The 10,252-nt window shown below is 58.3% G+C and overlaps 1 protein-coding gene across 1 annotated transcript; it reads right to left on the bottom strand.

Annotated features, from left to right (window-relative positions):
• Positions 1-1,353: 1,353 nt before the first annotated feature.
• LOC112954075 lies at positions 1,354-3,026 on the bottom strand (the record flags this gene model as incomplete). The annotated part of the gene is made up of 2 exons (XM_026047222.1): positions 2,751-3,026; positions 1,354-2,641 (listed from the first exon to the last, which is right to left on the bottom strand). A coding segment is annotated over exon 2 (1,188 nt), but the record flags the coding sequence as incomplete, so codon positions are not given.
• Positions 3,027-10,252: the final 7,226 nt, after the last annotated feature.

Raw genomic sequence — 10,252 nt, 5'->3', positions numbered from 1 at the left:
CCTGCTAAACCACGTCCCTACGTGCCTCACCTAGCCCTTTCTGGAACACCGGTGACGGTGGGTCACCAGGGACGGTGACCCCAGCACTTCCCCGAGCAGCCTGTTCCAGTGCTTGACTGCTCTTTCCATGTAGAAGTTCTTCCTAACGCCTGACCCTCCTGCAGAGCGGCTTGAGGAGCCATTCCATCTCGCTCTGTTTAGAGTTCTTCTGGAGAAAGATCAGCTCTGTTCAGCTTGGAGAAGGGAAGGCTGAGAGGGGATCTCATTAACATGGAGAAGTTCAGGAAGGGGGATGTAGGGAGGAAGGGGCCAAGCTCTTCTCAGTGGTGGCCAGGGACAGGACAAGGGGCAATGGGTGGAAGTTGAGACCCAGGCAGCTCCATCTCCAGGTGAGGAGGAACTTCTGCACTGGGAGGGTGCCCGAGCCCTGGACCAGGCTGCCCAGGGAGGCTGGGGAGTCTCCTTCTCTGGAGGTCTCCAAACCCACCTGGACGCCGCCCTGTGCCCCGTGCTCTGGGTGTCCCTGCTGGAGCAGGAAGGTTGGACTAGATGATCTCCAGAGGTCCCTCCAACCTTGAACCTTCTGGGATTCTGTGTAACCGCAGGTGACCGGCACATACTGAAGGACAACAAGTCCCATTCAAGCAGGAGGAATCTTCTTTACTCAGAGGACTCGGAGCCCCTGCAGCTCCTCGGGGCGCCCTCCAGCAGGCCCCCAGCTAGTGCCGCCTCGTCCCACGCGCCTTCGTCCACCTCGCTGCTCTCCCGTGAGCAGCTCCTCTGCTCGGGTGCCGCTCTCCACAGCCAAGGGGGCTTTGCTGGAGGGAAGGGCTTCCTTGGAAAGCGCTGGCCTGGGGTGGACAGGGTCTCTCCAGCGCTCCTGGGTGTCAGTGCAGCTAAGGGATCCCCCCGTGGCCTCGTAGAGCTCACCGTGGACGCAGCGGAGCAATAGGTGGACTTGTGGGTGCCCCATAATGGGGCCGGGGCCCCTGGCGCGCGGTCTCGCGGGACGGAGGGCAGGACGCCCGGCGTTTCCTCTCGCGTTTCGGCCTCTGTGTAAGTGACCATTCCGGGCACGTTGACACGGGGCAGCCTGTTTCTTTGTGGGATCTTCTCTAAGTTCCCCACAGGTATTTCCCTTCGCCGTGGCCTGGGAGTGTCCGGAGCGGGATACGCCTTGTTTCCATAGGATTGCTGCTTTTCTGCCATGCACCTTCCAAAATTTGGGTGTGGATGGAAGTCAGCCCAACACCGACCTAAGACAGAGTCTACGACCCCGCTTGCTAACGTGTCATCAGCTTCTTCCCACCCATCCCACGAAGCATCTGCCTTTGGTTCATTTTCTTCCCCTACCTTCTCGCGTAGCATTTCCAGGATTTTGTAGACCGCGGTCTTAGCGTGATCATGGACTTGGGAACAGAAGCGCTGAAATCTGGGAGCAGCATCCTGGATAACACTTGCTTCATAGAACTGAGGAGCTTGTGGGAATGGTTTCAATATGGGTGATTGCCTTCCATTTGTTGTTGCTTCTGGGACCCTGTGTCCAAGCTGATTTTCTCCATTTTTTGCTAATAATTCATTTGAGAAGGTTCTGTGGGACGGCTGCTCTTGCTTATTATTGGTGACGGTTTCGGTAGGAAGCGTTGCTCTTTCGGAGAACGGGCAGCTGCGTTTCAGCTGAAATGCTACAAACGAGCCCAAAATGACGGCAATGCTCTCAACAGCCTCCCTGGCGACCTTCTCAACGCAGGCCAGAGAGGATGGCCAGTCGTCGGCTGGCCGTCGCAGGGTTGGGTTTTGCCCTGCTGGAGCAGCTGCCTCAGCAAACCTCCCCCAGATCCGGGCTGCAGGTTCTGCCCTATCCGGCAGGCTGGACGTTAAACCCTCAAGCGTATCCAGAACCACGGCTACGACCTCCTCAGCTGCCGATCCGACCTCCTCCTCCAGGTCCGCGCAGAAGGTGGCAGAAGGTCCCAGGCTTTGGGTGCCGCTGAAGCACCTTCCATGGAGCGCAACGTGTAAAGCGCATGCAGAGCAAGCCAAGTCTTGCACCCTCTTCAAGAGCTTCTCCATCGCAACCTCCGCTGCACTGGGGCCTCCTAGGGCCGCTTGCTCTTCCGAGGCATTTTCCAGAATACTGTCTTGAGGAGAGCCTTGCTCACGGGCTGAGTCTAAACCTCTGAGACCCAACCGTGGCAGCGGGGCACCCCCACTCGCCGAGGGGGTTTTGGAGGAAATTTGACTCAAAAGACACCTTTTTGGCAACTCTTCCCCTGGCGCCTTAGTCTGCTGCTGGAGGCGAGCGCTGTTAATGCCTGTTGTTCTGATGAGCTTTTCAGTGGCCTGCGAGGGAAGACTTCCCAAGGAAGCAGGTAGCTGCTCCTGGCCTGGGCTACAGCTGCCAGGGCTGTCTGGAGAGAACAGGAGCTGCTCTGAAACTACACCACGTTGCCCTTCTGCTTTCTCACCGCTCACGGTTGTATCCAAGATGCTTTCTAATTTGGACACAACTTGGGCCATCAAAGTCTTTATCTGGTTCATCAGGTCTTCAATTCCCTGGCTCTGCAGCGGAAACGAGGAAGAACTGTTCAGTGAATATGCTCATTTGTGCTGGTGACCTTTCCATTGCCCAAAGAGGAACCTGGCCGAATCCCAGCAGGAAAAGTTGTCTGTAAAGGGGTTACCTGGCTTTTGGAGTTAGACTTTCAAATGTTTTCGGGGGTTTTAGAGGATTTAGAGGATTCAGACACCTGGGAATGCACCTCAGGGCTGGGAATATAGGTCTCCTTATCTGCAGTCTGGCAGGAGCTGGTGGTGGCAGCAATCGGGGCCTTGGTGTCCTCCTCTCCTCCGATAGCTGAAGCTTCATCAGCCTCATTGGCTCCTTAGGGGAAAAGGAAATCAATGTGGAGCCACTGCAGCAGGACCCTCTGCGTCCAGAGCCACCCCTTTTGGGTGCCTAGTGGAGAGGGACACGAGGATGTCGTGGTGGGTGGCAAGGGGACCATGAGGCAGCAGTGCCCTCACGGCCAAGAAGGCCAACGGGATCCTGGGGTGCATTAAGAAGAGCGTCTCCAGCAGGTCGAGGGTGATTGTCCCCCTACACACAGCCCTGATGGGGCCACATCTGGAGACTGTGTCCAGTTCTGGGCTCTCCAGTACAAGAGGGATGTGGAGCTGCTGGAGAGAGTCCAGCACAGGGCTACCAGGATGATCAGAGGCCTGGAACATCTGCCCTATGAGCAAAGGCTGAGGGAGCTGGGCCTGTTCAGCCTGGAGAAGAGGAGGCTGAGGGGGGACCTGATCAGGGTCTGTAGATACCTCAAGGGAGGCAGTGAGGAGGAGGGGGCGGCCTCTTTTCAGTGGTGGCCACTGATAGGACTAGAGGAAACGGCCACAAACTGAAGCGCCAAAAGTTCCTCAGGAACTTAAGGAAACACTTCTTGACAGTGAGGGTGCCCGAGCCCTGGACCAGGCTGCCCAGGGAGGCTGTGGAGTCTCCTTCTCTGGAGATCTCCCAAACCCGCTTGGACGCAGCCCTGTGCCCCGTGCTCTGGGTGACCCTGCATGAGCAGAAAGCTTGGACTAGATGACCTCTGAGGTCCCTTCCAACCTTAAGCGTAGCCACCACGATGTCCGAGACGTGTTCTCAGTCTCCAGACAGTCTGCAGAAAAATATCTGACCTCCAGGCTTTGCCCACTGACGGGTGAGACAGGCAGGGGCACAGTGGGCAAGGCTTTGCGTTCCTATGGTCGCGCGTGTGAAGTTTAGTCCTGAAAGGACTTCCTAAATCCCACATCCGCATCCCTTGTGGCACACACACCTAAGTGGAGACTTTGAGGCCAATTTTCCACCATGCTGTCCAGATGTTTGCACTTGTAGGAGGTGGAGGTGCTCAGACCCACGAATTCATCTTTTCCTAAGCTTGGCTCTTCTATGAGAGGCATGGGAAAGGGCATCAACTGTACGAAAAGCTGCTCGTATCAGGAACAAACCACAACGGAGCTCCTGGAAGTTATGTGGATGTCTCCAACTGTCCTTTGAAAGGACTTTTCCTTTCAGAATTTCGGGCTCTCTACTTCCACCTACCACTGGCGTTACCGGTATTCCGGGCTTCAGCCGACAGGTCTGGAGACGCGTCCTGGGACCGCTGCTTCGCCACGTCTTTCCTTCCCACCTCCACCTCTGCGCTGGGGAGAAGATGTGCTTGCACTTTTTGGAGGTGATGGGCCATCTTTTTTTCCAGCAAGAGCTGCTCCTGCAATATCGAGCAAGAACAGTGTTGAATATTGAGCAAGAAGAGGGAAGAGGAGGTTTCTCTTCCACAAGGATGCTCTCTGAAGCTTACGTCTGCTGCTTTCCCCCCCAAGAGAGAAGGTTCCACCCCAAGCTTCAATGCATTTCCTGCCATGGTGATCCCACATCACAAACCTGTCCCGGATTTGGGACACGAGTCCCGGATTTTGGTCAGCGCTAAAGGGACATCTTTTGGCTTTTCAATACCCTTAGGATTTCGGTTTCCTTGCCCGAGGCGAGCTGGATGTTCCCTCACTCACCTTTCTGGCTTTCTCCTCTCTCCTTTTCTTCCGCAGTTGCCCGGTTCTCAGCTCCCGCTCCAGGTCCTTCTGGAGTTGCAACCAAAGCAGCAGCCCCTTTGCCTTCCTCTCCTGAGCATCACCCCAAAAAACAAAGGGGGGGCTTCAGCAGGGCCATGTGAACCCTAGAGCTCTCTGGAAAGATCTTCTCTTCGAGGGCAGGGCCTGCTGGACACACCAGACCGCGCGCGAGTCCCTGACGCTTGGCAGCGCAAGCAGAGCTCGCGGCCACCTCTTAATTCCCTAGGGATTTTCTCATGGTTGAGAGAGCTGGCATCACGATCTGCTCGTGATGGAGAAGTTGGTTGTCTTCATTAAACCGGAGTCCTGGATTTCACCTCTAGGCACTCTGGCTAGACCAGACCAAGGTCCAGATCAAAAGGCCTCCTACATCCAAACAATAGTTTTTATCACCTCTCACCTTTTTCCCCATCTCCATCTCTCCTCCTGGCATGCTCTCCCTTTCTTCCCACGGGATGGATAAAGCTGAGGAGAGCTCAGAGGAGTCCTGTGGCCACAAGGAATCCTGTGAGGAGAGAGGAACGGTGAGCAGCCAAGTCAGCGGGAGGAGCCGCGGAGAGGTTGTGGTGGCCGTGGCCAGAACGGAGCTCAGAATCCCAGAACCACAGAGCGTTCCAGGTTGGAAGGGACCTCTGGAGATCATCTAGTCCAACCTTAGGGACACCCAGAGCATGGGGCACAGGGCGACGTGTTTGGAGACCTCCAGAGAAGGAGATTCCCCAGCCTCCCTGGGCAGCCTGGGCCAGGGCTCGGGCACCCTCCCAGTGCAGAAGTTCCTCCTCACCTGGAGATGGAGCTGCCTGGGTTTCAACTTACACCCATTGCCCCCTGTCCTGTCCCTGGCCACCACTGAGAAGAGCTTGGCCCCTTCCTCCCTACATCCCCCTTCCTGAACTTCTCCACGTTGATGAGATCCCCTCTCAGCCTTCTCACTCAGGCCCAACTCACTCAGTGTCTCCTCATACGAGAGAAGCTCCAGACCCTTCATCATCTTAGTCGCTCTCCGCTGGACCCTCTCTGGGAGCTTCACGTCCCTCTTATACTGGGGAGCCCAGACCTGCCCCCAGTAGTGAGCAGCTGCTGTGAGGTGGGAGCTCCCTGTGTGAGCTCGGCGCGGGTCACCCAGGGGTGCGCCCATGGGCACCCAGACCTCGAGTGTGTCCTGCCAGCACCTCGGACACGGCAAGTGTCACGCACTGCTCTGTGCACGGTGGTGATGCCAACCCGAGAAGCCATCTCCACCCCAGGCACGTGAGCGCCTTCCGATGGGACAGAGGAGGAGGTTTCAGAGGGCTGAAACCGACAGCATTCCGGGTTCTCCCAGATGGCTTGGTCAGACCTGCTCCAGCTGCTCCTCTTGGGCCACGATCCTATCCACAAGCTCCCAATCCTCTTTGCCTCCCTTCTCCTCACAGTCGCAGGGTAGTTTTGGAACAATATAAAGGGGGCTGGAACTTGCAGACACCACAACTAACACCCTGCGGGTGTTAGTCTGAGGTCAGCCTCTTCTTTAGACTCCTCTGAGGTGCCACACAAAATAAATAAATAAATAAGGCATGAAAGCAGGCTTAAATCGGCAGCCTGGTTGACTGTGTCCTCTAATGTCAGCTCTCATGCCTGAGATGATGGCAAGAGAGCTGCTGTGTTTTTCCTTGCTGTAAAAAACGTGGAGTATTTTCTCATGATAATCCATAAAAAAAAAAAAGAATATTTATGCTGATGTTTGGCTAAGTGAGAGGTAAGTATTGAGGCTGTGATGATTTTGAAAGGTCTCCATTGCAGTATTTCCTCATCTCAGATAATTAAACCTTTGATATTCTGGGGTATATCCACTGCGTGTGCATCTTGCAGAAAGGTTGGAAGGACAAATTGTAGAGCTCTGCCTAAGCTAAGCCCAGGCTGTGCCCACTGGTTTAGATCAGAGCTTATAGCAGGGGAGTGTGGGGGGGTCAATGGGTGCCCGGACGCCAGGGCTCTTTGGAAGGGTGTGGTGGTGGGGGGGGTTAATCGGTGTCCTGGACGCCTGGGCCCCTCTGACCCCTCCCCTCGCCACCCCCCTCCGGACACCAGGGCCCTTGGGGTTCAGGGCCTTTTGGGCATCTCCTTTGGGGGCAAAACCAGAGCCCTTGAGGGGGAATGAGTGAGTTTGGGGCATTTTGGGGCAAATTTTGCCTGTTTTGGGACCGCCCAATTCCCCCATCCCAATCCCACCTTTTTTGCCTCAGAAGTGGCCCCATTTTGGCCCGATTCGCCCCTTTTCAGCACCCACCACTCACACAGCAGCTGCTTCCAGCCTCCTTTATTCACCAAATCAACCCCAATTGACACAGGAGGGTTAATTAAATGTCATAGCTCCTAATTAACCCCATTGGGGCTAATTAACAACCTGGGGGGGTGTTAATTAGTCCTCCAACCCCCCCCAATTGGGGTGGGTCCAGCTGCCATTTTGTTGGGCTTCGCCCACCAGGTGTGGGGGCCGCCATTTTGTTGGGTGCTGTCCACCCCGTGCGGAGGCCGCCATTCTGTTGAGTGCCGCCCACCCTGTATGGGGGCCGCCATTTTGTTGGGCATCCCCCACTCCGTGTGGGGGCCGCCATTTTGTGCCCGGGTTCCTGGGTGTTTTGAGGCCGTTTTTAGGGCGTTTTCAGCCCTTTTTCGCGGCTTTTCCCATTTTCCACGGTGGCGGCGGGTATTTCCCCGCTCAGGGGTACAGGGTGACCACCTCTGTGCCGGCACCCCGCACCAGCAGCACCCGCTCCAGCCCCTCCGTGAGCACTTCCAGGAACTCCAGGTCTGCGCCATGCTCGTTAAGGCTCCTTCGTGGCCTCAGCACGTTAATTAGTGCCCCCCCCCTTTATTAACCCCTGCCCCTGTTAATTAGCCCCCCAGGGGATTAACGGGTCCCTCATTTATCTAATTATCCCCCCCTATCCATCCCCATGGGGAACTAACCTGCCGCCCTCCAATTTTGCCTATTCCCCATCCAATTAACCCCCTGCATCACTAATTACCCTTCCCAACTACCTAATTACCCCATCCTCAATCTAATTAACCCTTTCCCCTGCTAAGTAACCCCATTACTTACCCCCTCAATTACCTAATTACCCCCACTTCTCCCAGACTGGGCACCTGCCTTCCTGGTTCCAAATCACCCCCCCTCCCTCTCATTAACCTCTGTTTGTGCTAATTACCCACAATAAATGCTAATTAAAACTATGAGATGCTTAATTACCCCCACAATTACCTAATTACTCCCCTCATCCCTCCAGCTTCCATCCCATTCCCCTTCCAATTGACCCCACATATCACTAATTATCCTCCCATCTTCCTAATTACCACATCCTCAATCTAATTAACCTTGCCCTGTGCTAATTAACACCATGAGGTGCTTAATTCCCCCTTAATTTACCTAATTCCCCCTTCATTTACCTCATTACCCCCATTTCCCCCATCCAGGACACCAATCTTCCTATCCCAAATCTGCCCCCCATTAACCTCCCCCCCCCCCCATTGTTGCTAATTAAGGCCCGGTGCTAATTGCATCGTTAACGGGGTGCAGTTCTCATGGTGCCGCGGTGGCGGCGGCGGCAGGTTGAGCAGCACCAGGCGGGCGCCCTGCGAGCGGGCGGCCATGGCCTCGTTGAGGCGCACGGCCGTGTGCATGCGCCGCACGTTGCCCCGCGCCCTGCCGGCATATGTGCCATGTATATACATCCATGGGGATGCATACATATGTGTGTGATGGCATATATACGCATGCAGTGACTATGTATGTGTGGGATATGGAGGGGAATGGATCCCCCCCGCCCCTCCATGCTCCCCATGCCCCTTAAAGCCCCCTCCCATTTATAACCCAATCCCTCTGACACATCCCAGCGTCTTCCCAGTTTCTCCCAGTCCCCCCTCTCCGCCTCAGCCCATCGCAGCGCTCACGGACGCGGGCCGGGCAGGTCATGGTGAGGGCGGCTCCACGTGAGATGGACGCGCGTCTCCTCCGAGTCATCGTCATCGTCGTCGAGCTCCGAGGGCCCGCTGCTGAAGCGGGGCCGGCGGCTCCGCTCCCGCACGAGCTGCGCCTGCCAAGTGCGGGGAGTCGCGTCTCAATGGCTGCTCCCGCCCGCCAAGGCGCCCATCGCCTCCTCCAGGGCAGCTCCCGCCCACAAAGGAGTCGCTCGCACCGTTTACCTCAGGGAGCCACGTTGCCCACAGCAAATCCCGCCCAAAAGGGGCGGTCCCCATGGCAACTCCCGCCCAAAAAGCGTCGCTCGCACGATTTACCTCAGGGAGCCGCGTTGCCCATAGCAACTCCCGCCCAAAGAGGGCGGTCCCCATGGCAACTCCCGCCCAAAGGGGCGTTCCCCACGGCAAGCCCCACCCACGAAGGGGCCACTCTAGCCATTTCCCTCAGGGAGCCGCCACCATTTTGTCTCCCGTCTTCCTTGCTCCCCGTTTTTCCGGCTGTTGCCGCCACGTTACCTCACGCTGGCGCTCGGCCTGCGAGAGGCGCATGCGGCGCAGCATGGCGGAGCGCTGCTCCATGATGAGCGTGCGCTCGTACGTGTAGGCGGAGATATCGCTGTCATGCTGCGGACACGAAGGTGAGGTGGCGGGGGGGAAAGCTCGAGATGGCGGCGGGGCGGAAAGGGGGTCGGCCTCACCATCTCCACCACCTCGATGGCGGCGGGCAGGCGCAGCAGGCGCACGAAGGCGCCCAGGTGCCGCCGCATCTCAATGCTGTTGTCCTCCAGCTGCGCCACCGCAAAGATGCGCACGGGGCAGCCCCGCCATGCCTAGAGGGGACGGCAACACCCCATGGCTGCCCCCTGTACCCCCCCACCACACACCTATAGTTCCCTTATGGATCCTATAGATGGCCCCTTAGAGCACCATGACGCACCTTGTGCTGGCGCAACAGGCAGGCGAGCAGCGTGAGCAGCCCCCCGTCGTGCACCACCCACCACACGTCCAGGGTGTCCCCAGCGGTGGCAGTGCCATCATCGCCCTCGGCGCCCGGCCAGGCCCCGCTGCCCTTGGCCACCAGCAGCGCCAGCCCCGCGGCCAGCGCCACCCGCACCAGCTCTGCGAGGGGAAGGGGGGGACACGCGGCTCGCCCGGGGCTCCGGGATCGGCGGGGGAACATGGGGCGGGAGTGTCGATACGCGCGTCGCCCTCAACCGCCCGCTTGGAGCGTCCCGCCTAGCCCTGCGCATGCGCCGGGCGCCCGGCATCGGCGCCGCCCACTGCGCATGTGCGCAGCACCCCTGCCCTCAGCCCCGCCCACCGCGCCCGCCTCAGCGCCGCCCACTGCGCATGTGCGCAGCGCCCGTGCCCTCAGCCCCGCCCACCGCGCCCGCCTCAGCGCCGCCCACTGCGCATGTGCGCAGCGCCCGTGCCCTCAGCCCCGCTCACCGCGCCAGCACCGGCGTCGCCCACTGCGCATGCGCGCATCGCGTCTGCCCTCAGCCCGGCCCACCGCGCCGGACCTCAATGCGGCACTCTGCGCATGCGCCCGCCCTCAGCCCCGCCCCTCATCGCCGTTCCGCTGGGCAGTGCCCAACGCGCGCGGCTTCGCCCCTCCCACAGCGCATGCGCCGGGCGGTCCCGCCCATTTCCCCAGCACGTGCCCGCCCGCACG

Source organism: Nothoprocta perdicaria, unplaced genomic scaffold (genome assembly GCF_003342845.1).
Source record: "Nothoprocta perdicaria isolate Ctin4 unplaced genomic scaffold, notPer1 scaffold_482, whole genome shotgun sequence".
Taxonomy (NCBI): domain Eukaryota; kingdom Metazoa; phylum Chordata; class Aves; order Tinamiformes; family Tinamidae; genus Nothoprocta; species Nothoprocta perdicaria.
This window is presented reverse-complemented; position numbering and strand designations above follow the sequence as displayed.